Source organism: Panthera onca, chromosome A2 (genome assembly GCF_046562875.1).
Source record: "Panthera onca isolate mPanOnc1 chromosome A2, mPanOnc1 haplotype 2, whole genome shotgun sequence".
NCBI classification, from domain to species: Eukaryota; Metazoa; Chordata; class Mammalia; order Carnivora; family Felidae; genus Panthera; species Panthera onca.
In genome coordinates, this window is record NC_138340.1 from 119,512,062 (window position 1) to 119,538,030 (window position 25,969).

The 25,969-nt window shown below is 44.0% G+C and overlaps 1 protein-coding gene across 3 annotated transcripts in view; it reads right to left on the minus strand.

Moving 5' to 3' along the window:
• JAZF1 (JAZF zinc finger 1) overlaps nucleotides 1-25,969 on the minus strand; it is a 343,720-nt gene that overhangs the window by 135,047 nt on the left and 182,704 nt on the right. For 2 of the 3 annotated variants that reach the window (XM_060632790.3, XM_060632792.3), the window contains exon 2: nucleotides 13,427-13,499. In XM_060632790.3, coding sequence (XP_060488773.1) covers nucleotides 13,427-13,499 — 73 coding nt within the window. Of the gene's footprint in view, nucleotides 1-13,426; nucleotides 13,500-24,123; nucleotides 24,302-25,969 lie in introns of those variants that run through there. The other variant, XM_060632791.3, reaches the window with a different exon arrangement.

Here is a 25,969-nt window from a genome sequence, read left to right on the forward strand (position 1 = left end):
TCACATTTATTCAAAACATATTTATCGAACACCTATGTGTAACAGGCACCGTTCCAGAAGCTGAAGATATAGTGCTGATCAAGATAGACAAACTGCCTGCCCCCATGGAGTTCACATGCTCCATGGGGGAGACAAGTATTGAACAAAAACAATGAAATGGTTATTTCAGGTGGCGATAAGTACCACAGAGAACAAGAAAGCAGAATGAGGGCAAAGGTGGATAGGGAACTATTTCAACTGGCCAGGGAAGCCCCGCTGTGCAGGTAACATCTGACCGACACCTGACGGGAGGAGGAAATGAGCTGTGTGAAGCTCTGATCAGGGGGAAAGCATCCCAGCAGAGGGACCAGAGCTGGGAGGAGGAGGGGCCGGGTGCGCCCAAGGAGGAGGGACTGTGGTTCTTGCTGGGGGGTGGACGGGTGGGGATATGAGAGGCAGGGGCCACCCAATCAGGGAAGCCTTGTTGGAATACAAGTGACACTCCTGACCATGGCCAAGTATGACAGAAAGCCACTGGCAGGTGGGGAGGGTGATCTGACTTAGATTCTACTAACAAAGAAATACAAGCATAGAAATACTGGCCTGTAGAATAAACAGGGATTAATCTACCTTGCAGCATTGTTATTGGTGGCGAGAGACACAAACACACAAGCAAATCTGGAAACAACTCGACTGTCCAATGGGTAGTGGGAGAGTGGAAGTCCTACACAACCATTTCTTAGAATTGTATGCAGCTATTAAAAAGGAGTTAGACCTACGTGTAACTTTGATGTGGAAAGATATTAAATGAAAAACAAAGAAGCATGTGTATTATATACGTTTGTATATTACATATATTTTATAGGTCTGTTTGTTTCAGGCTCCCATTTTTATAAAAGTGCTACAACCAAATCTCTATATACATGTCCGCACCTGAGGAAGAATGCAGACAGAGATACCTACCATGATGTTAACATGGCGACATTGGGTAGGGGTTTAGTGGGGAGCTGGAGAAAGAAGAGAGAAGCTACTGATCTAAAGCTTATTTATTTATTTTAAAAGAGAAAGAGACTGACTGACTCCCAAGCAGGCTCAGCACTGTAAGCATAGAGCCCAACACGGGGCTCAATCCCTCAAACCATGAGATCATGACCTGAGCTGAAATCAAGAGTCAGGGGCTTAACCAACTGAGCCACCCAGGCACCTCGAGAAGGTACTGACCTTAAATGTACACAAATTTGGATTTTATATGATTTAATGGTCACAGCAGAGTGTGTTAACACTATGATTCGGGAGGTAACTTAATCAAAGATGCAAACAATTCATTCTCAGAAGATGGGGAAACTTCATAAAATAGGTAGCATTAAAAGTTGATCTTCAAGAGCAGAAGTGTCATAGCCAGAAGAGAGAGAGAACGTAGCAAGCCGAAGGCAAAACATGGAAGGTTTTCGTACATGGTGCTGATGGGCTGATACTTTGAACAGACCTTTAAAAAAAATATTTTTTTTTAACGTTTATTTATTTTTGAGGCAGAGAGAGACAGAGCATGAACAGGGGAGGGGCAGAGAGAGAGGGAGACACAGAATGGGAAGCAGGCTCCAGGCTCTGAGCCATCAGCCCAGAGCCCGACGCGGGGCTCGAACTCACGGACCGCGAGATCGTGACCTGAGCTGAAGTCGGACACTCAACCGACTGAGCCACCCAGGCGCCCCTGAACAGAGCTTTAGATGGCACCTGGTAGTCAGGGTTTCAGTGGAGAGAACAGAAGCAGGCAGGGAGTTTAGGGAGTTCTTGGAACAATCTGAAACAGGCTCTATTAAAGACAGAAGCAAGGGAAGCATTCAAGAGGTGGTTAGGGTGCAGACATTACAAATTTGGCACCTGGTTATTTGGAAAAGGGAGGAAAAGAGATTGCTAGCAGATAATTAACTCCAAACTTCCTAAGAGTAATGAATGGGTAGGTACCATTAAACATTATAAATCCAAAAAGGAGCATCGGTTTTGGAGAAAGAGGTGAAATGATGGACCCGGCACTGGATGAGTAGAGCCCATACTGAACATTCGTGTACCAACCAGTAGTGGGCAGTTAGAAATGCAGATTTAGAGGAAACCTGGGGTGAGGAGGTGGGGAGTCCTCTCCACAGAGGCAATAGGTAAACTCGTGGAATGGAGTGAATGCAGACGGAAAAGCAAAATACTGAAGACCCAAGTTAGGGAGAAGCCTCCATGTGTGTCAAGAAGAGAAGAATGAGAACACAACAAGCTAACGGGCACAAGAGAGGAAAGGGTTCCAGAAACAAAGCAGCCAACGGGAATGAATACAGGTAGGCCAAATAGGTGAAGTTGTCAAGGAAGATGCCATAGTCATCCATGAAGAGAAAATAGAAACGGCCAGGGAATTCTTAAGACTGACAAGCCCTTTGGATCTATGTGCTGCTACGAAATGAAGCCAGAGGAGAGGCGTTTCAAGGCCACAGGGATGAGAGATGGGTGTGGAGTAAAGGCCGTGGTGCCAGCTTTGAACAAGGGAGAAAGAATGAAGAGAACATGGACGAAAGATCCAGATGAATTTGGAGAAGACAAGTGAGAAGCTGAGTGGGGACACAGAAGCAGCCGTTATCTTCTCAGCACGGGAACTGAGAGCATCTGCTGACAAGGGGATCGGGAATGCCTTTAGGAACTTGTGTACAACAGGTACACTCAAACCGACTGTGATAAGGTTAGCAAGGTTTTAACGTGGGCTGAACACGAACTATGGGATGGCCTTGAGGGCCCAGCCAAGGTCAGGGAGACTATGTCTGTGGCGGGACACAGGTAGGTGTTTTTCGATAGTGACTCCCAGCGGCTAGCCTGAGAGGCACTTGTTGGTTTTATCGGACACTGAGAGATTGGAGACAATGAGTGAGCAAGCTCAATGAGACAAGGGAATTAATCTAAATTGATAAATTCAAAGTTAATGTCCAGCAACCAGCCTGAATGGGGAGGCAAGGAAGGAAGGTCTCGGACCCTACAGGACTCAAGGTGAATGTGGTTCCAGGGAGAGGCTGAAGAGGCGACAGTGGACACTCTGATCAACACAGAAATGTCACAGTTGGAAATACTGAAAGTATAGCAGCTCTTGCTTAGGACGAAGTTCAGGAAATGGGTTTCTACAAAGGGAGAAGAATAGAAAATACAAGGCTATTCCTAGGTGGTTTCAAAGTCACGGAATCTCTAATTGCAGTAAGTTTGAAGATTTTGAAAAAAATGTAATGCAGCTTTGAACTGCACTCAAAGATGCATAAAAAAGATCAGTCATAAGAGTACTATATATAGAAGACCTAAAGACTCCATCCCAAAACGACTAGAACGGGCAGATGAGTTCAGTAAGGTCACAGGATACAACTGTTGCATTTCTTTTCTTTGTTTGAAGAGAAAACACAAGCAGAGGAAAGGGGAGTAGGGAGAGAGAGAGAGAATCTCAAGCAGGCTCCACACTCAGCATGGAGCCCCATGTGGGGCTTGGTGCCACAACCCTAGGATCATGACCTGAGTCAAAATCAAGAGTTGGATGCTCAACCAACTGAGTCCCCCAGGTGCCTCTAAGAAATCTGGTGCATTTCTATATACTAATGATGAAGTAGCAGAAAGAGAAATAAAATAATCCCACTTACAATTGCACCAAAAATAATAAAATACCTAGGAATAAACTAAACCACGGAGGGAAAATACCTGTACTCTGAAAACACTAAATAAAACATGGATGAAAGAAACTAAAGATGACACAAAGGAATCTATGCTCACGGATGGGAACATAATATTGTTAAGATGTCTATACTACCCAAAGCAATCTACAGATTCAATGTAATACCTATCAAAATATCAATAGCATTTTTCACAGAAAACTGGAGGTATCCTATCATAGTTCCAGACTTCAAATTATATTACAAAGCTGTAGTAGTCAAAACAGTATGATACTGGCACAGAAACAGACACATAGATCAATGGAACAAAATAGCGAGTCCAGAAATAAACCCATGATTATGTGGTTAATTCATCTCAATGGAAGAAAGTACGCAATGGGGTAGGGAGCACCTGGCTGGCTCAGTTGGTATAGCATGCGACTCTTGATCTCAGGGTAGTGAGTTCAAGCCCCACATTGGGATAAAGCTTGCTTAATTAAACAAACAAAAAACAAAAACAAAAACAAAGACAAAAAATGCAAGGGGAATAAGTCTCTTCATCAAATGGTGTTGGGAAAACTGGACAGCTACATGCATAAGAATGAAACTGGACCATTTTCTTACACCATACACAAAAATTCACTCAAAATGGCTTGAAGACCTAAATGTGAATCAGATTTGAAATCATAAAAATCCTTGAAGGGAACACAGGCAATAATTTCTGATCTCAGCTGTAGCAGCATTTTTCTAGATAGGTCTCCCGAGGCGAGGGAAACAAAAGCAAAAATAAACTATTAGGAATACATCAAAATAAAAAGCTCATGCACAGCAAAGGAAATAATCAGCAAAACTAAAAGACAACCTACTGAATGGGAAAAAATATTTGCCGAGGACATACCCGATAAAGGGTTATTATTCAAAATATATAAAGAACTTATAAGACTCAACACCCCAAAAACAAATAATCCAATTAAAAATAAGAAGACACAAACAGACATTTCTCCAAAGACAACAAAGGTGGCCAACAGACACATGATAAGACATTCAACATCACTCATCATCAGGGAAATGCAAATCAAAACTACCGTGAGCTATCACCTCACACCTGTCAGACTGGCTAAAATAAAAAACACGAGAAACAGCAAGTATTGATGAGGATGTAGGAATACTTGTGCACTGTTGGTGGGAATGCAAACTGGTGCAACCAGTTTCCATACTGTGGAAAACATAATGCAGGTTCCTCAAAAAATTTAAAATAGAATTATCATATGACCCAGTAATTCCACTACTGGGTATTTACCAAAAAATATGAAACACTAATTTGAAAAGATATATGCATCTCTATGTTTACTGCAGCATTTACAATAGCCAAGTGATGGAAACAGCCGAAGTGTGCATCAATAGATGAATGTACACACACACACACACACACACACACACACACACACACACACACACACACAGGAATATTACTCAGCCATGGAAAGAATGAAATCTTGCCATTTGCAAGAATGTGGATTGATCTAGAGGGTGTAATGCTAAGTGAAATAAGTCAGAGAAAGACAAATACCATATGATTTCAACATATATGGAATTTAAGAAACAAACAAAAAAAAAGAGACAAATCAGAGGCCAGACTTAAATACAGAGCTCTGATGTTTACCAAAGGAGAGGAGGTGGAGGGATGGGTTAAATGGCTTATGGGACTTAAGAGTACACTTACCATGATGAGCACAGAGTAATGTATGGAATTGTTGGATCAAGATATTGTACACCTGAAACTAATATTAACACTGTATGTTAACTATACTGAAACAATAAAAAAAAAAGATCAGTCATAAATACTGATGGGTGGACACAAGAAAGACTAAAAGCATGGCCTAATGTGGAGTTGTATATGCATCCTGCTTTAAAACACTGATTGCCCTAAGAACAAACTGCAGACAACAAAGAAGTTAGTTATGCAAAGAGGCCCAGTGCCTAACAAGCAAATCATATCACCAAGTTCTGCCAAGACTCACCTCTCTCACCATGTGTTTTATGCCAGCAGTACAAGCTAATTCTGCTGAAGCGAGCCAAAATGTCATGTAAGGGCTCTTTCCAGCTTCCCAGTGTCCCTTGAGAGTACATGGTTTTTTGCAGAACACAATGAGCAAGCCAAATCAGGTTAGAGATATTACAAGGAAAATCTGGCAGGCAGCCATCTCAGCTTTGTTTCAACTGATGTTCGTAAAAAAACAGGTTAAGAAAATGGTAGCACAATGTCTGGTGTTTGAGATCTAACAGCATGCAACATGTTTATGGCATGCATTAGCCCACAAACTTCAGTATGGGGCTGGGGCACCCAGAACTTCAGATCTGGTGGACCAAGGAGGGAAATACGAAAGCAGGTCTTATATTGTAATGAATACGGACTGCTCTCAGAAGACCACAAACAGGTGGTTTCATTAAAAAAACAAAAAAACAAACAAACGACAAAAACCCTACTGCCTTTAGATTAAAAAAAAAAAAAATCAAGTGCTTCAGTCTTGTTTGTATAAAATAGAAGGCCAGTGCACACTTGGCTAATTACAGCATTTTTTATGAGGGTATGACTGACTATAATCTGGCAAAAATGAGTCCAACTGAAACAGCCAGAATGATGGTTTGGGAGAATTAGGTGAGGTTTTGGAGTGGGAAGAAAAGTGGGAAAGAGGAAGAAAGCTTTCATTAAGCAGTTTATATTCTGGTAGGAGGATTTAAAAGAAGTATCCAGACTGATTTTATTTTTATTCAAAACAACCTTTTAGTGTATTTTTCCTTTGAGTTCTTAAACATATTTATAATGACTGCTTTCAAGTCTTTGTTTCCTAAAACTAGCATCTGGGCCAAATCAAATGTTAGGGAGGGTCTGAATTGACTGCTTTTTTCCCCATGTCTAAGATTTTTCTGTCCTTCATGTCTAGTAATTTTTTATTGCATATTAGACATCGTGATATCTGATTCATTCCTATGAAGACTACTGACTTGTGCTCTAGCAGGCAGTTCAATTTCAGGATGATTATGTTGAATTTATATAGGCCTAGATTTATATCTTCTCAGGGCCAATCTGTGCAAAGCCCAAAGTGTTTCCCTAAGAACTTCTAACTTCTCAGGACCCATTTCCAAACAAGATCTTGGAGAGACTTGGTTGTAGGTATTGTTAGAGTGGCTCTAAAGCAGGCCACACTCCAGGACAAAGTCCTTATTTCTAATATCTCAGTTAAAAGAGTAGGATGTTAACCAGTCATTTCCATGCTGACTGGGCTAGAATGCCCTGCCTACCGGCACCATCTCACCTCTGGTCTCACTGTTTCATTCTTACCCATGTAGTTGCTGCTCTTTGGTAAGATTCAGTCTTGCCCCAAATAACAGCATGTACAGCCCACTCTCAGCTATGGACTCAAGAAAGACCCTCATACAGACTTCTGTAGCCTCGTTCTCATCTCCAGTCCCCCTGTGCTACAGATTTCAGCAGCTTTAGTTGCCCCCAACACTGACAGACCTCTTTTCAGGACAGTGGGAATGTTATGCTGTGTTTATGTTCTAGCATACTCCACTCCATAAGGAAATTGTCCTCAGAATAAGCCAAACGACCAGAGAGCTTGTCTAAGGTTTCCTCTCTCTCAGGGATCAGTCTTTACTACCTATTATCCAGAGCCTAAAAACCATGATCTCATAAATTTGTCCAGTTGTTTATGGCAGGAAAACTAGTGATAACCACCAGTGTATTTTTGTGCTGCATCCCATAGGAATGCTGAATAAAAGCACAGCATCCATTCTGATCATGTAGCCTTCTCAGTACACATGGGTAGCAGAGGCTCCTGGTTTCTTACAGAAGGGTCCCCAAAGTTCCTGGACATTTATTCACTCTCTTTCACTTATACACATATTCACATGCATTCATTCACTCATTCCATAAACATCAGGAATCTATTATATGCCAGACACTATTCTGTGGATTGGGGACACAGTTGTGGGAGACAGAAAATGCCCCTGCCCTCATGGAGCTTATTTCCTGGTGGGAGTGGTTCTGGTCTCACTCCAAAGCAGTGCTTCCCCTCTGCAGTTGTTCCTCTAATCCTGACTTGATGGGTGACTTAGCATGAGAATATAAAAAAAATAATTAAAAAACCTGTACTTATGTAACACTACATCCCAGGCAGAGATGCATGTGCTTCATATGCACGAATTAATACTCATAAGAAGAAAGTGTCATTAGAGAGGAGGAAACAGAGGCTGAGATTGTCAACCTGCTCACAAAGCTTATGAATAGTAGAGACAGGTCTCTATGTAGCCGGACTTGTCCCATTTTTTTTAATTTTATTTTTAAGTAATCTCTGCATTCAACATGGGGCTTGAACTTAAAACCCTGAGATCAAGAGTCATATGCTCTACCAACTGAGCCAGCCAGACGCCCCACTCTACCCATACTTTTAGCCACTGCATTGCTCTCTTTCAAAGATGGAAGAGAATTATACTGGAGACGGGGGAAATAAAGTGATGGTTTCTAAGTAAGAAAATAAAAATTTTATCTTATTTTTTTAATGTTTATTTTTGAGAGAGAGAGAGAAAGTGGGGGAGGGGCAGAAAGAGGAGACAGAGAATCCCAAGTAGGCTCTGCACTGTCAGCTCAGAGCCTGTTGTGGGGCTTGAACCCACGAACCGTGAGATCATGACCTGAGCTGAAATCAAGAGTTGGATGCTTAACCAACTGAACCACCCATGCACCCCAAAGTTTTATTTTAATAGAAGCCAACTAGGTGTTTGGGAAGGCTAGGAGAAGGAAAGGGATCACTATTAAAAGAGGCACAAAAAATTTGATTGAGTTACCATAGAAGGGCACAATTTTATTTTCCTTTGTCCCAGTGGACCATGAGGAAAGAGAAAATAGCATTCTGCATTTTGAATCAGAAAAAGAAAAGAAAGCTTTTCTGCATAAAAGCCTTCAGGGTTCCTTGGGGAAGTTGAGGATGTAAGCGAAAGTGATCTAATTGTAGCTACCTCCTGCTGGTATACGCAAAACTAGTCCCATCAGATGCTTCCAGAAAAAGTGCTCTGGGATCAGGTCCCTATGAACAATAGATCATCTCTCTTAGAGACTTAAAATGTATAGCAGCAAAGGAAGGAAAAGATTTGATAAATACAATGGTTTTCTTAGCTGCAGATTTAACTCAAAATTTACCAAACTTAATTGACCACAGAATTCTTTATGAGTAAATGAGGTGTGTGTGTGTGTGTGTGTGTGTGTGTGTGCGCGAGAGAGAGAGAGAGAGAGAGAGAGAGAGAGGCAGACAAACGACACCTCAGAGCTGCTGTTCTATGAAACCCATTTTAGAATTTGCTATTTAATAGCAAACACTAAGCTAAATAAAATTCCACTTTCAGAGGAGGTCAAACCTAATGATTGCTGTGCCCAGCCACGCAGGGAGCCTTACAAAGAGAATTTCAGTAGAGCTGTAGTTTAGGTGCAAGAAAATATCAAACTTTTATTAGGTAGTAAATGACAAGGATTGACTGCAAGAAGGTACCAATTTGCGCCTAGGCAGGATATCCCTTTACAGCATACGCCAAAGTGATACACGTATTTTTAAACTTTGGAAACTTCATCTTCAGAAGAACCTTTTGTAGAAAAGATAACGCAACCAACAGCCACGCCCATGTAGGTTACCGCGTCTGTAAGTTAGCTCCGTTACCCATTCGGGGGAGTGACCAGTTACTAATAAGCTATCTTGTCACCTCAAGGGGCTACCTGAACTACATCACAAGAACTGGAAGGAAATCCCCAGGGGCAGCCCAGTGCTCCTCATCAGCCTTTTGCGGAGACTCACTCTGCAGTTCACCCACCACTTGCCTATTGGGGACACGCTGAGTGTTAGATGGTTTCCCCTAAAGTCACGAGCTCCGCCCTTTCTCTCCTCTGGAGATGGGAACGTGTTCCTACCCTGCACAGCTGAGGCCTGCTATGCTAGGATGTGCCTAGCACCCTCACTCACTTTCCCAGTAGGGAGGTACCATTTAGGCCTCCCTGGTGGACCTCGCTCCTAGCAGGCTTGGCTCCCGGTGTCTCCTTAGGTTTGATTTTATTAGGCTGAGACCCTCCGGTTATCTACAGCATGGCAATTACTCTGATTTTTAGGTCTGTGTCCCCTCTTCCCGGCTGTCCAACCGTATTTTTCCAACCTTAGCTTTCCAAATTCCCTCTGATCTTCCAACAAATCAGCCGGTACAGTGATGAGGAACCCAGATTCTGGAGTCTGGCAGTGTAGGTTTGAACACAATACTCCCCTGCATACCACCTGGGGACCTACGACAAGGCACTTAACTTCTGTGTCACCACTTCTGCACCTGCACAGTGGAGATCACCACAGTACCTGCTTCACGTGGTTATTGAGAAGACTCAAATAATGTAAAAAACGCTTAGCATCGAGTTCCAAGCATAAGAAGTGTTACACTCGTTCCTTCTAGTACTATATCTGCATTATTCTCTGATTCAAAATCTGTAGCTTTTCTTATTGCCCTTTGTACTTTCCAGGCATTTGCATGTTATACAGACTAAGTAATTAAATTTCCCATGCATGGACTTCTCGTTGATCCTCACACGACAAAATTAACGGAGCTTTGTGTCCTTAAAGCTCATATCTGGCTCCCCCCGCCCCCAAACTGTTCCCATAACCCTACTAATTCATTCAGTCTCTCTCATTCTTATTAAGCCATTTACATTTTACAGTTTGCTCAGGTGTTATAACAGACCCGCTTTTCAAGGAATTCAAGATTTGTTCGACACGTTATATTCAAGAGTAAAGATATTTGAAATAGGTGTAGTTACCTACAATTTAAAAAATCTTAAATTTTTTTTTAATGTTTATTTGTTTTTGAGACAGAGACAGAGCATGGGTGGGGGAGGAGCAGAGAGAGAGAGGGAGACAAAGAATCCGAAGCAGGCTCCAGGCTCTGAGCTGTCAGCACAGAGCGTGACGCAGGGCTCGAACCCGCGAACCGTGAGATCATGACCTGAGCTGAAGTCAGACGCCTGACTGAGCCACCCAGGCGCCCCTAAAAAAAATCTTTTTTAATAAAATAAGTATAAATAAAGGCTCCAGTTTCCACTCGGCTCTTTTCTTTTTATAATCCAAAAAGCTAGCTCCATTTTTAAGGACCCCAAACTCTGTAGATTTCAGTCTTTAGCAATGTTCTTGCCCAAGAAAGTTTCATCTCAATTTTGAGATGTTCAAACGTACATTAGAGTTGTATAAACAGGTATATGAGCAGAGAGATTTTTTTGTCTTCGCTGCTCAGCAAAATTAGACTTTATTTTCCCCTGAGGTTTGAGGGAAAAAAAAAATCTTTATCTGTTCAACTTTATTTATTTTTTTTCAATAGTGCTCTTTTCTGCTGTTTTCAGGATATTGCCGTCAAGCTTTCTTTCCAATTACCTAACCCTTGTTGCTCTCTTCTTGACTCTTGTACTGGCTTCATGTGAATTTCAAGGTTTCCCTTCTATGTCTAAGGGCCCTAAGGCGCCTTTTAGCATATCTTTCCCTGGGGCCAGACTTGGCTTCCTCCTTGTAGCTATTCATTCATTGCTCAGCCCTCTCATTTACTAGGTGTTTATCTATCACCTACAAATACCCAGAGTGTCTATCAGGTGTTAAGTACCATGTTACAAATGTGGCACTGTGCACAAAGGGATCTCAAGGGAGAAAGGTTGTTAGTAACCTGGGCAACCGTCCATGCACAGTCCTTCTCTTAACCTAGAGATCACCAGCAAACCTATCAATCCCCTTGTACGTCTACTCTGTGTCCTCTAGGGCAGGATATGGTAAATTTGGAGTTAAGAATCTCACGTTCACATCATTGTTTTTCCTATGCCAAGACTTTGGGATTCAGGCTTATCCTACTGTCCAGTTTATGCTAAACTATCATACTTGACTCAAATTCTCTGGTGGTTTTTGGGTGTGGCCCTTATCCCTATTGTCTTTTTTTGTAGTCCTAGGTCACACCTGGCAGAGTATTTCTTTGGTGAGTATGATGCCTCTGTAATGAGTACATCGCTGCAGCCTACATGTCTGGCAACATGATGAATGACTGAATACAAAAAATTCATACATTCCAGGGGCGCCTGGGTGGCTCAGTTTGTTAAGCGTCTGACTTTGGCTCAGGTCATGATCTCATGGTTCGTGAGTTCGAGCCCCATGTCGGGCTCTGCGCTGACAGCTTGGAGCCTGGAGCACAATGCTTCAGATTCTGTGTCTCCCCCCACCCCCCACCCCCGCCCTCTGCTCCTTCCCCACCCACGCTCTCTCGCTCTCAAAAATTAATAAACATTTAAAAAAAAAACCTTTTTTTAAATCTCACACATTCTTATTGGATTAAAGTTTGGTATTTATACCTGTATAAATGTAGGTAACTTATTTTACCTAAAACAGTAGGCACACTAATCCTATTCAATGTCACAGTCCATAAGCCTATAGATCCTACTGTCCAATACTAGTAGGCTACTTAACCTATGTTACGTACACATAACTCTAAAGTACAATTAAAGCCTTTAAGACCCATGTTGATCCTGGGAAACCAGTTTTCTGAGAAATTCAGACAAGCATATACACCTGTATTTGTATCTGGTGTGATTTTGAAGGTATTCCACTTAAAACATTTCAAAAATTATGGGCACTAAGAAACTGTAGAGACTTTATCTCACTTCCAGGCGAGGCTGATAAGTGAGAAATCCAAAGGCAATATGCAAATAGATGTTTATGTTAATGAACCCTTTTAAAAACTTGCTTCGCAAAAGAAAGTGGAACTGAGTACACGCAACTCTAACTCAAAGCTCTCTGAAGATTTAAGTAAGTTTTCCCCCCAAAATGCGTCGAAGTGAAACAACACAGATCATTCATTCCCCATTTTCTACTCCAGACCCTGAACCTCGGCTCTGGAACCTAGAGACTGAAACCACTCTTCGCCTCATATATTTAAAAAAAAAAAAAAAAAAAAAAAAAAAAAAAAAAAAAAGGGGGCAGTTGACAGAAATGCATGCACTGAATTACGAGCAGAGTATCTCATTCTCATTAAAAACCAGTTTTGCTTTTATGTTGCCTTTTTCTCTTTGGGGATGTGTGTTTTCTTAACATGAGTCGATTTTAGGTTGTCTCCAGAAATCGCGGTCTCCTTAATCACTTACGTTGGCTGAAAACACCAGGTCCTCCGTCAGACTCGTATCAAGTTCTAAGTGTTCTCTAAAGTCATGCTCACACGGTCAGTTTCAGGAAAAACTCCTGTTACTCCACACAGATGGGGGTCGCTTGTTGAGAACGTTTTTACTACAAAGGAACTGCTACTAAATAACTTTCTGATATTAAATTATTTCAGTTTGTTACCTGCAGATATATTCTGATATTCCAACAATGTTCTGAATTCATAAAGTACCCCTTCACCGGAGGGTTTAAAAGGTTCACTCAAACATAAATCCATTAATCTCCCAAACTGCCCTATGAAGTCAAAAGAGCATAGTCTAAGTCTGCATACAAAATACTTCCAGAATGAGCTTATAAATCAGTCACGTTTTCAGGCATATGCACAGAGAACTACAATCCTACATCTTTGCAACAGAGAAGCAAGAAAATGCTGTATAGAGGTTGATGTGAAATAATCTCCAGTAAATATGTTAAGACTGGGAGAAAGCAATTTTTTCTACCGCTAAAAAGATGCATTTAAAAAATAAACATGTGGGAGATACGAGGTTGCTATAAATTCTGAAAACGGCTTACCTATTAATGTAACTGAGGGCAACATAGGTTGGCTGCTGTAATTCTTGTTTTTCTAAAACACGTGGATCTGTATCTGTAACAAAAACACATTTATGATTTTTCAGCTTTTGCATCAGAATATACGAGGGTACCTAACGTAAAGTAATCGAGGTTCAACAGAGAGAAAGATTTAACATACCTCATTTTAAAGAAAACCCAGACAGCAACGCACAATCATTTGTTCTTTCATTCATAAATAACAAGATATTACATTACTTTTCAAGGGAATTCCAAACATCAACAGTGATAAAATGTCCATCTGTCACACAAACTCTTGCACAATCCCCCTCATAAATATTGGTTTTCACTGCTTACAGTTACAATGTTGGCATGGTTTGGGGAGGGTAATCGGCCTAAGAAAGAAAGTCTCTGTTAATTATGCTCACTTGAATGCTGGAACAAATTAGTTGCCATTGGAAAGCTCCATCAATTTGAAAATCTACTGAGTATTGTTCTTGTTCACTGAAGACTTTTCTGGGTTTGGATTCACATTCTGGAGGGTAGCTCTTGTCCTTTTTAATTATATAATGAGTTTATTATAAGCTTTTCTAGACTCTCAATCAGGAATGCTCATGCTGGCTCAGAATCCACAAATACCACATTCATCAGAGGGGCTTTTCCCCCCCCCCGAAGAGAGAATTCAACACCATAGCAACCTTCTTTAATGGTGCTTCTCCAACATGGCACGCACAAAAAGTGCACTTTTCACAACCAGAAGCGTATTCTCCAGCTTCTCACGTCGAACAAAGACTGCGCTCAACACAGGCAAAGGCGACGTTTGTATGGGGGGACTATAAAAGGGGGAAAACTGAACACGGCTTATTTTCCACGAGAAAAAGGTCCAGGCATTTCACACAGATTTCTTTTTCATTATGACCTCATTTAAAGCCATCTCGTTATTAGAACTCGTCCAGCTGCACTTGGGCAATAACACCTTCTTTGATGTAATGACAGATGTTGTTTCAAGCACCTTTGTACAGGAAGTGTTTATTGCACGTGGTAGATGTAAGATACACGCACTAACCCCAAAGCACATTAACAGGTGACGGGGGTGGGGGTGCAGACGTGGTGGCAGAGAGCACGGGTGGCAAAAATGATAGCATAACAATCCACTTCCAACGCTTTTTGACTCCCAGGCTCGCACGGGGAAGTGGTGGCAATTTTATTCTTGGTGCCAAAGTGAAGAATCGCATGTTCACTTCATTGTTTTTCCTATGCCAAGAATTTTAGACACATACTACTCTGAACTCCCGCTTCCTGGGTCTTTGCCACTGCAGATCCTCGAAGCCCAATTCTGAAACAAGAGACAAAGCTTCTCTGAATGGCTCCAGCAAGTCGGGTCTCCGGGTTTTGGCAGCACGAGTGAGAACAGATCAATAACTCGGCATTTCCTCTCCCTCCTACAATGGTTACATATGCAACTGAGGCTGGCTGCAGATCACTGCGCCCGCAGATACGACCCACGGATCTCTAAATACCGGCAACCACTCTTCAAGGGAAGCTTAGTGTTCAAATACAACCTCTCCTCACACTCATCCAAGTTGGCTGTGACCCCCAAAGCATAGCTGTGTTTCTGAGAAATGCTCTGGGCACCTCACCTGTGTTCACTAGAGAGGAACAGTAGAACAATGCTCACCAGGGTGTTTTATCCCCCAGAACAGTCCATTGGAATGCTGGGCAGGCTATGTGTGCAAATGGTGAGTGACAGACCAATCCTGCAAGGTCTCTGCAGGTGCTTAACGAGGTTAAGAAGCAAGAGATTGGAAACAAAAACCACGAAAATCAAGAGGAAGATAAGAAAGAACAAGGCAATGATTGCAAATGTCTGGGTGGAAAATCTCCCAAACGCTCGCAAAAACGGTTTGACCTCACGTGGAGCGCCTGATGACAGAGGTGCTGAGATTTTGAGACGCGGGCCAGAACTTGATTCACTAAAACCCATTCCTTCAGAGTCATCTGGTGCCGGATTTCATAAGGTGTATCGTTTTGAAAGAGAAGAGTGCCATTCTAAAATGTGTGTTTGTTTTTTTTTTTTTAAATTAATGTTTGTTTATTTTTGAGAGAGAGCGCGAGCGCGCACACACACAAGCAGGGGAGGGGCAGAGAGAGAGGGAGACACAGAATCTGAAGCAGGCCCCAAGCTGTCAGCACAGAGCCCGACGCGGGGCTCGAACCCAGAAACCATGAGATCATGACCTGAGCTGAAGTCAGACGCTCACCGACTGAGGCACCCAGGCGCCCTAAAATGTGTGTTGAAAGGGGAAAAGAGTTAGGAGGCCAATGAACATTTTTGTATCTTCCACTGTTGCCTTCATTCTTGTTATCGGACATTTGGTCTGTTTTCTCACAAACCATCCTCCGGAGCTTTCCTTTGTTTCCAAGTTATAAAAGTTCTAAACTGTTTTAAACATGGCTCCTCTCTAAGCCACCTTGGCTTTCACTTTTCTTCTACTAGTGTGTGACCAAGTATACACACAAACATACAGTTATATCCTTCTTTTCCTTGTCATGTGCTGATGCCTCTTTGGAGAAGGCGAAGAAACACCTTATATAAAATCCTTCGGTTCCCTGATGCTCAAATGAATGGTGTTGGCCACTGACAACACAAATTTCACCTTATAATCTTTCACAGAGAATCAAGAATGTTTGCATGCCAGTTGCAAAGCAAGGTTTTGAAACACCGTTTTCTTACGGTGTTTCACTACCTTCCACAACCTATGCTAGGCTTAATGCTCACATACCCTCAAATTACCTAGTGGCGAAATGGACTTCCAGAAGCTTCCGAACGCCACCGTCTCCATGACAAAAAGACCATCTGGAAGCACCTCAGGCAGGATTCCCTTTTTCTCGGATGCAGACTCTGGTTAACTGACAAGAAAGCAGACCTTCCAGACAGACATCTACCAGGCTTCACCACATCTTTTTCAGATTAGATGTTTCCTTGGGCAAGCTTTGGAACATTCATTAAAGCTTCGCGTTCTTAAAAATGAAATGAGGCGCTTGGTGCCCAGAAATCAGGAAGAGGCCTACACGAGTGCTACTGGAGGAACAGGATCAGCTGCTGGTCGCAAATCAACCTCGGCTCCGTCCCTCGCTTCCTGGCTGGCTGGTGCGCCGTGATCGTGACTCACCGTTTTATGGATTTAATTACGCCGTTGAGCCCTTCACATTCAGTAAAAGTAGAATAGCTGCCTTTATTATTTCTCTCTCCCTGGCAGAAACGTAACCGCCTGCTGCTGGAAACTCTCTACAGGAAAGGATTAGAGCAAAAAGAGACGAGGATTGTCACACGGGATGACAACGCGCTCCTCGGGGACACGGACCGTCCATTGTCAGAAGGGGCTGGAGAGAGCAATGCTATCCACTGGATAGGACTGAAGGCAATAAAAAGAACTTCCCTATTCCATGTGCCACGCCATGGAGAACTTTTTTGCACATAAGCTGCTGCAGGAAGAAATGGGATATGAATGGCAATGGCTGTAGCCCACAGTCGCCCAGATAGTTCGCTGGCTTGTTTGTTTATGGCGCCAATAAAAACCTGAAACTGGAACATCGGCTACCACGGCCCAGAGATATAATCCACCTCGGTAAACGGGCTGTGGGATCGAGGCACTTGATTTTTTCTTTCCTTTTTTTTCCCCCCCACAGCCGCAGGATGGTCCACAAGCCAGCAACTGGCAGGAAGGCAAGCGTTTTCTATAATGTGGCTGTCTACGGCCACAGACGACAACACTCTACCACTTTTCTGGCGCTAAGCAGTGACAAGAAGAGAAACCCAAATGTTTTCAGCAGGGCAGCGGGGGAGCCAAGAAAAAGCACGGAGGGATTCTGCTTTTCTGCCTCATACCACCCCCTGATGCCCACTGACTGATGGCTAAGAGAAATCGAACGTAAAGGTTTATAGATACCCAAGTGATAAAAACCTATCCGCCTCCTTCAGCTTCATGAAACGTGGCATCTTCTAAAATAGACGGCAATGTGCCTCTTCCAGGGTTCCTACCTCGGGCTAGTAGTTTGAACACTCAGGGGTACGGGAAGGACTACGCACAAAGTGGAAGATTTCTGTAGCTCGTTAGGGTCATAGGGACTCCTGGCTTTATAGATTCAATTCAATGGCCAAAGGGCTCAAGGTCACGGCACTAGCTCCCACTACGTCTCAAGTGGCGAGGAAAATGGCGAGGCAGATGGCAGAAATAAGGAAAAGGACAGCATTCAGACCCTTCTCAATAGAAAGCGGAATTAGAACACAATGAAGGAGGGGCGCCTGGGTGGCTCAGTCGGTTAAGTGGCCGACTTCGCCTCAGGTCATGATCTCGCGGTCCGTGAGTTCGAGCCCCGCGTCGGGCTCTGTGCTGACAGCTCAGAGCCTGGAGCCTGTTTCAGATTCTGTGTCTCCCCCTCTCTCTGACCCTCCCCTGTTCATGCTCTGTCTCTCCCTGTCTCAAAAATAAATAAAACATTAAAAAAAAATTTAAAAAAAACACGACGAAGGAAAGGCCGTGGTGGCCAATCAGTATGGCTCATGCTCATCGGGCCCCGCTGTCTCTGGAGTGGGGGACCAGTGGCAACCGAGTGGATTTGTGGCCTATGTGGGGACTTTTATAGCACTATCTTCAAGCCAAAATAAAGCCATCAAGGTTGTTTGTTGGGTTAACGGAGGCTTAATTAATAAGCTCACGGGCCTTGGCTATGCCTTAGCTAGCATACTCTGTTAGGATTTTTATAGGCCTGAATTACTTACAAATTCGAGAAAGTGAGGAACCAGCGGTCCTACCTCTCCCCAAGACTGACGAGGCCTCGATCAGCAATGAGCTGTTTCCAGGCTGAGAGGGGCACCAGTGAGCCGAAGAGGCAGTATCATGCCCCCCTGAGAGGGCCCCCTTCACATTTGGCGTTCTCCCCAAACCAGGATCTTGTCCAAGAGTCTATAGTAAGAGTGGGAGGCTGAGAGGACGTGGGTGTGGAAGCAGTGAGGGACTAGCAGCGCTTAAGACCCTGGAGACGCATAGGCCCACGCAGTCAGACGCAGGATTCAGAAGATCCGGGCTGGATCCACCACTTTTCTTTGGGCTCCCTCAGTCATAATTAATGGGCGTAGCCTGTGCTCCCTCTTCCCCTAACAGCTGAACTCCTAAAAGACCACAGAGTGTTAGTTTATTCAGTGTGGCCTTCCCCAACACCCCTGGCTGCATTCGCCACATCCCTTCTGTGCCCCACTCCCTCGCCAGGACCCACAGAGGCGTCATCCGGGTCCGTCCTGCCCCTTCCACACTTCTTAGAGGTGAAAACCTGTCTCCTCTTCTCTTCTCTCTCCAGCGCTCAGCTCCGTGGCTGGCAAGTCTGAGAGCGCACAATTATTGGAGGGATACACTAGTTTTAGGACCAGAAAGTAGAAATTTTGGTCAAACGTGGCAGACGGATCACGGGCATTTGTTTCCTTCATCACCCGAGGTCCCACTAAAGTAGAACTACAGGAATAGGAAAAAATCTCCGGAGGGAGAGAAGAAAGAAAGGGGAGAGGTCAGCAGACCAGTGATTTCAGCCAGGATTCTGGAAGGTGGGAAACCCCTGCAGGAGTAGAAAGTGACCCAGAGAGGAGAAGCAGCTTACACTCTCAAGTGCCTGCCGTGGGAGAGACCCAGGTGCCAGGAGGTGGACCCGCTATGGAAGCCCTGAGTTGGGCCTGGCCTGGAGGCACCTGGAGACTCACAAGGCAAGGAAGGGACAGTTCAGAGCAGAAAATGGGAAGCTTGTTTCAATGGTTAATTGTCCAGAGGCACTGAACCAGGAAATCAAGCACAGCAGAGGTAGAGGGGAACGGGGGAGGCCAGGGCTGAAAAGGGGATGCGAGTAGAAACAGGCCTACCCTGTTGCTCCCAAACCACCCCAGCAGCTGGCTGGTGGAGTCCTCTGATTAAGCGGGCTCAGAGAAGAGACCACCAGATGCTGACATCCGGCAATTCTCGAATTAAATGATCCCCCCTGCAGTTAAGCCCATGCTCAGTGAGCCTCATCCATGTCTCCATCCAGAGCCTCTTATCAGCTTTTTATTGCCTCGGTCTTAGATAGGAGCCAAGAATAGTCAAGGAATGGCCATTGGACATTTGGGTGAAAGTCATGAAGATGAATGGGAGATACCAAACCAAACAGTAGGGTGGGGTGGGGAGATATGGAGACAGGAGCAAGGGCAAGACTTGGGAGGTCAGGTGACATACCTACTCGCACAGCCCCAGTTAATGGCAGGGCAAGGACCAGAAGACCTACGTGCTGAGTCCCATTAGGCGGGTATTCTGACCATCAACAATGCCACTCCTCCTCGGAAGTCAACGCATTGCTACTATCCAGTTGTAACACTGGACTCCAGGCAGACCATCTTTCTAGCTTTCTCAAAAGCCCAGCACAGTTCGATTTTAACGTTCGCACCACTTTCAGCACCGATTTTGATGAACCAACAATTTACAAAGACCAACTTTTAATTCACGGCTCGTTTGCCTCAGCTGCTGAAATAAATATTTCTTTCTGGTTGGAAATGGTCCTTTCAAAAAAACCAAACACACACACACACACACACACACACACACACACACACACACACACACAAACAACCCTACAATGCACATAACCAGCCTCTGAATGGATCAACTTTTCCTCAGTTTATAGACACGTCATTTGAAACTTTTCCTAAGCCATAATTTCCATTACAGGGCAGTCAGTGGAAATTACAGTGAGATTCTTGCCTTCCTAAATTCAATGTGAAATCCAGATGCAGTTAAGTGTTGCTGTAAACTTTATGAGTTAAATATCTGAAAGTCAGGGCCGCTGTGCAGCACAGTAATACCACCTATTAAAAAAAAGCATTCATGTACACGTTTGTAGCTGGAGTTTTCCTCTCCAAGTGAGTGGGTAAACATTATTCATCCAAGAACCACTGAGACAATGCTCTAGAAGGCTGATTCATAAACAAACATGGCATGTTGCAGCCCTCCCAGCTCCTGGCATGGCCAGAGGGTTCAGGTTATTAGAAATAGTCCTGACTGGGATGCTTTCTAACGCTTTATCAATGTCATTGAAGACTGCTTGAGAGTCAGAGCTAGTTTTCCCTAAGTATGAGACACATAGGCCTTATATCTATGACACTATCATTCCGTACTCTTTGACGGTGACAGAGGGTTATCTATCTACCCAAGCTTTCACCTTGTTACCTGTGACAAGAGGGCCTGCCGGAGACCATCATGGCTGCCGCGTATGCCTGTGAAGTATACAACCTATACTTCTGTACCCAGCAGCCCCGGAGACTAAGGTGCTGGGATTACGCAATAAAATTCTTTCAAGCAGGAGTAAGGCCAAAACTGAGTACCGTGCATGTGTGCATGCACACATAAAGATACAGGCCTACTTTCCCCAGAAATGAGCCTGATGTTGGATCCAAGTAGTATGCTACACAAAAGACCATCAAGGAGCATCTATGTCACTCCTGGACAATGGAAGAGCCTTTAATAAGCAGGTATCTGCAAGAGAAGACAGCTGCTGATGGGTAAGGCTAGGTGACAAAAGAAAAAGCAGGGAGAATGAGGCTCTGAAGTCCTGTCTTCGGGGCTGGGAGGGAACTCTCCGTTTATGGAAAGACCCCTCCATTCCCTTTGTTTAAAATTATTTGCCAAAGGAGACCCTACCCATTCTCCAAGGCATCAGCCTATATGCTACCTCTACCATTGGGTGCACTATACGTATGTGTAAATCTGCTTAACTTCCCATCAAAACGGACGCTCCCCTTAGGGGACCGGACCTTAGAGGCCACACATCATAAGCCCACTGCTCTGTAAATAATCACTGTTCATTATGATGTACGCTGAACACATAAACGCATGCCTTGGACATGCAGAAGGCAAAAGACACAAATAGAAGCACCCAGCTCAGACAATTCGACCAGTAGAGTCAGACGGGAGAGGAACACAGAGCCACACACAAATGCCTGTGCCAGTATATACAAATAATGTGAAAACTGTACCTACAATATTCAGAGGGCTCCAAAGGGATGCCAAGTTAGAACAGTGCAGATAGGGCTGATGTGGGAAGGCCTCACTTACGAATGGCCTTGGGTTTTGAGGGGAGGGAGTCATTCATGGGTAAGGTTAGGGGATCTATAAAATTGGCATGGAGTTCGAAGCAGAAGGCACAGGCAAGAAGTCTATGGGTACTATGGAAAGGCAGCGGGGCTGAAGAGCCATATTCATTAGTTATAGGACATTTACGGAGAGATTCTGGAACAGGGGTTCTGTCCACCACAGGGGTGTTTGGTAATGTCTCCCCTGGAGACAAGGGGGTCGGGGTGGGGGGTGCTACTGGTATCTAGTGGGTGGAAGCCAAGGATGCTGCTCAAACATCCTACGATGCGCACCATAGGACAACACCCCCCTTTTCTCCCTCCCCCCAACGAAGAATCATCTGGCCTAAAATGTCAATAGTGTCAATGCTGAGAACCACACGGATATTATAAGAAATGGAATGGTGGCGCCTCTGTTCCCTGTGGATGATAATTTCTGTTAATTTCTGTTGTCTGAATCAGGAGGCCAGAAGGCTATTAAGAAGGTGCAAAAGAAGGATACCAGAGATTATTTGAACTTGGAGAAGAGCTCTTTATGGAAACAAAGAAATGGAATTCATTTCAAGAAATACATGCTGAACTCCTGCCCTATGCTAGCTGCTCAAAGGACATCCTAAGTCAGTCGATTCACAACTGAGCAAGAAAAATGACATAATTCACAGTTAATAATAACCCAAGACAGACTGTGATGTATGCCAGTATAGAGAATCCTACCAACTGCTGCAGAAACAACACAGGGTTCTCTGAGAATCAGAGAAAGTTCTTGAAAGAAAATTTTACGTGAGCTTTGAACTAAATCTCCAGGCAGAAAAGGCACAAAAATGGTGAGTCAATAGAACACAGTTGGAGCAGACGAACACGAGCAGAGCCTGGCCAGACATCCAGTGTGGCTGGAACTCTCTTGCAGTTCATATGTGGCCCCCACCCTGCAAGGTCTGAAATGCTCGGAGGGTTCAGCCTTCATTCTGTGGACAACGTGAGAGCAGCTGAAGGTGTAAACCGATACGGTCTGTGTTTTAGAAGAATAACCGGTAGGGGGTGGGGGTGAGGGGGTGGAGAATGGAGGAGAAAGCAGAATACAGAAATATAAGATCTGGTGACAGTAGAAAAGGAAAGACCTAATTTTTCTTATGGTATAGATCGGAGCGCCTCGTTATCAAAAGCAAGGAAGTAATTCGAAAGTGAAAAGGGTTTGACACAAAAAAAGGGAGGTCTGCTTCTGATGTGTGGGGAGACATTTTGCAGGACCAAGAAGCCTGGCCAGACAGAAACGGAGTGCTAAAGATCCCATCACACGGCCACACATTCCAGCAGGCACTTGAACCAGAGCAGGTCCCTCGAAACCACGATACACAGTAAAGACCCAGCTCTGACTAAACACTTGGTTATCACAGAACTCAGCCAGCTAATCAGTAAGCCTTGACCGAGGACCTACCAGGGATAAAGAAATCCTCTCCAGTTTAAAGAAAAGCCAGAGGTTGTACTGCACCAGAAACCGAGTAACTGGTACCTTTCACAGGAAGTACAGCAGGAGTTGGGGGTGTTGAGTCACAGAGGGCCCAGAGTCCCAGTATTTTACATGATCTGGTACCGGAGTCTCTAAGGCTCGCCGTTGCAGTCACCCCTGCTCTCCCTTCTTGGTGTTGCTCAGGATTCTAACGCGAGCCCACACAAGTCAAACCGCCTCAGTTCAATACTAGCTGTATAAACCTCTTTCACTTCTTAGTATTCTTCCATCTGTAAAAGCCTGATAAAGATAGTACTTTTGCCCTATGGCGCAAATGGGGGATTAAATAAGCAGGGTTAGGTGTAACGACTACTCAATTTTTCAGCCCATGAAGTGTTTTGCAATTAAACTCGGCACGGTTGTGGATTAACTCCATTTTACAGTCAGGGGCAGATTGATGCCTCGGAAACCTAAGAACTCATCATTTACACACACTGTGGCAGAAACTGCTGGCTGCCATCCAAGTCATTTTCTGTGGTTCCTCCACAGTGGTCAGGAACACCGCTGCCTGGTGGAGGCCCACATTTCCCAGCATTCCGGGAGCAGCCATGTTGACTGAGTCCTGGCCAATAGGACGTAAGGTGTCTGGGAAGCCTCCTTAAAAGCAGGCACCCTTCTCTGGGGGGTAATTTCCCCCTCCCGCTGGCTGGAAGAATAACTGGAGCTCCTGCTGCACCTACTTTGGATTCGAGAGAATCCTGGGAACCTGGCGGAGGAACACAGCAGGAGTCTGGAGCCCTGATCCCATGAACCCCACACCACTCCTGGACCGACCACCTCTACGTTTCTTGAAAGTGAGAGAAGCAAACTCTTCCACTTAAGCCATTTATGTTGGAACGTTTTCGTGAGCTATGTGCAGCCAACCCAAATCAACCAGAGCACAAGATAACAGGAATCCTAGTTTGTTTTGTTGGACCCGAAGTTCTAATCTGAAACTTTAAATATTTTTTGTTCTGCCCTCCCCCCTTTTTTTTTTGGATTAAAAAAAAAATCTTTAAGAATTTCTCATACTAAATTCATGGAAGGAAAATCAGAGTAAAATCGTACCTGCATCAACGCAGCACCTGTGGCTCTCTAACTGGGATAAAGAATGGGAGAACGAGGAGGAGGAGGAAACCGTCATGTCAAATTATAGTTTCGTTGCTGGCTTTAGGACTTTCTCCAGAATTGGTTATTAGTGGGCAATAATGAAGCAAATTGCACATGCGTATTACTTCTGAGTTATGAACAATGCAACCAGCAGTAACCTTTGAAGCTGTCAGGATCTTTTCAGGCAAGCAATTAAAGTGAAAAATGAGACTAGGCACAACTCCCATCACCCAATACCACATGTAATAACACCACCTACAAACACTGACACAAGAGTGGGACTCAGTCTGAATATTTATTAATGCAGATCTGTTCCCATTTGTTCCTCTTCACCCCTCCCCCCCACAACCCATCCCACCGCCACCTGCCGAAATTTTTTTTCTTTAAAGGGCAGCTCTCACGCCATGAATTGCATTCACCTGAAACCTACATCAACGGGGACATCTCTCCTGTTTGCACCTGAAGAAATTTCCTTCCCTCTCCCTTTTTTTTTTTTCAAATTTTTTTTTTTAACGTTTATTTATTTTTGAGACAGAGAGAGACAGAGCATGAATGGGGGAGGGTCACAGAGAGAAGGAGACACAGAATCTGAAACAGGCTCCAGGCTCTGAGCTGTCAGCACAGAGCCCGACTCGGGGCTCGAACCCATGAACCGTGAGATCATGACCTGAGCCGAAGTTGGACGCTTAACCGACTGAGCCACCCAGGCGCCCCCCTTCCCTCTCCCTTGGCCAAAACGTAAATTTAGGACAAGCTTGGATTCTACAGGAGAAAAAGTTGATAAGGAAGTGAGTCCCAATTAGGAAATCAAGATTAAAATGGCTGGTATTTACAGAAAGCCAAATATATGGCAAGTATTGGGTGTTGGGCACTGAAGGTCTCTCCCCCCACACCCCCAAAAAGGGCCCCAGTTCTCAAGACCCGTGAGGATTTCACTTCTCTTGATCAGTAATAAAAATGATCTCGTATAAAAAGTATTTGCTTTTCTGCTAAGTGTAGGAATCTCTCACTACTTCTATAGGTTCTATGATTTAAATACAGAGAAGGGCTCTAAAGACATGACAGGGATGAATACGGCGGTGAGCCAGTTGGAAAAGGTCTAAGCTGAGAAGAAACCCCCATGCTACAGTTGTGAAACCTGATGCCTATGGATCCTATAAAAAGTTGGTATCATTTGGTTTCATTTCTGTATCACCAAGTACCTAGAGACCAATGGTTCTCAGCCAGAACTGCATGTTAGTATCACCTGGGTAGCTTAAAAAAATTTGGATGCCCAGGACCCATCTCCAAAGATTCTAATAGGTCACTGGGGTTGAAAATCACTAACATAGACTCTGAGATGGCTTAGAAATCAGGAAAGGGATAGAGAACTGGTTGGGAAAGCCATTAAAGCAAACAGTTTGCATTTTTCCCCAAACTAAAAAGGCAACTGTGAAACTGGCAATGAATTATTGAAAGTGACTCAAAGGTTTTATAAATAAGCCCAACATCCAGTAAAACCTTTTAAATTCAGACTTCCTTGGACTCTGGTCTCCCCTCTTTTACTTTCTATACAGAAAGTGTTAAGCCTTAATAACTATGTTGACAGGTTAATATCTTCAAGTATTTTTAAAACCAAATCACAACCAACCAAATAGCAATAATCCTTGAATCGTGAGTGATTTTCATCTATTCATAAGAGCATTGTGGTAAGACTTCTGACCAGGACCTTTTTTGGAAGGGCGGGGGGGGGGGGGGGGGGCGGTCATTGATTTTCTTCACAGTGTGGTCCTAAAATTAGTAAGACTGCATCACTTGAAGTATT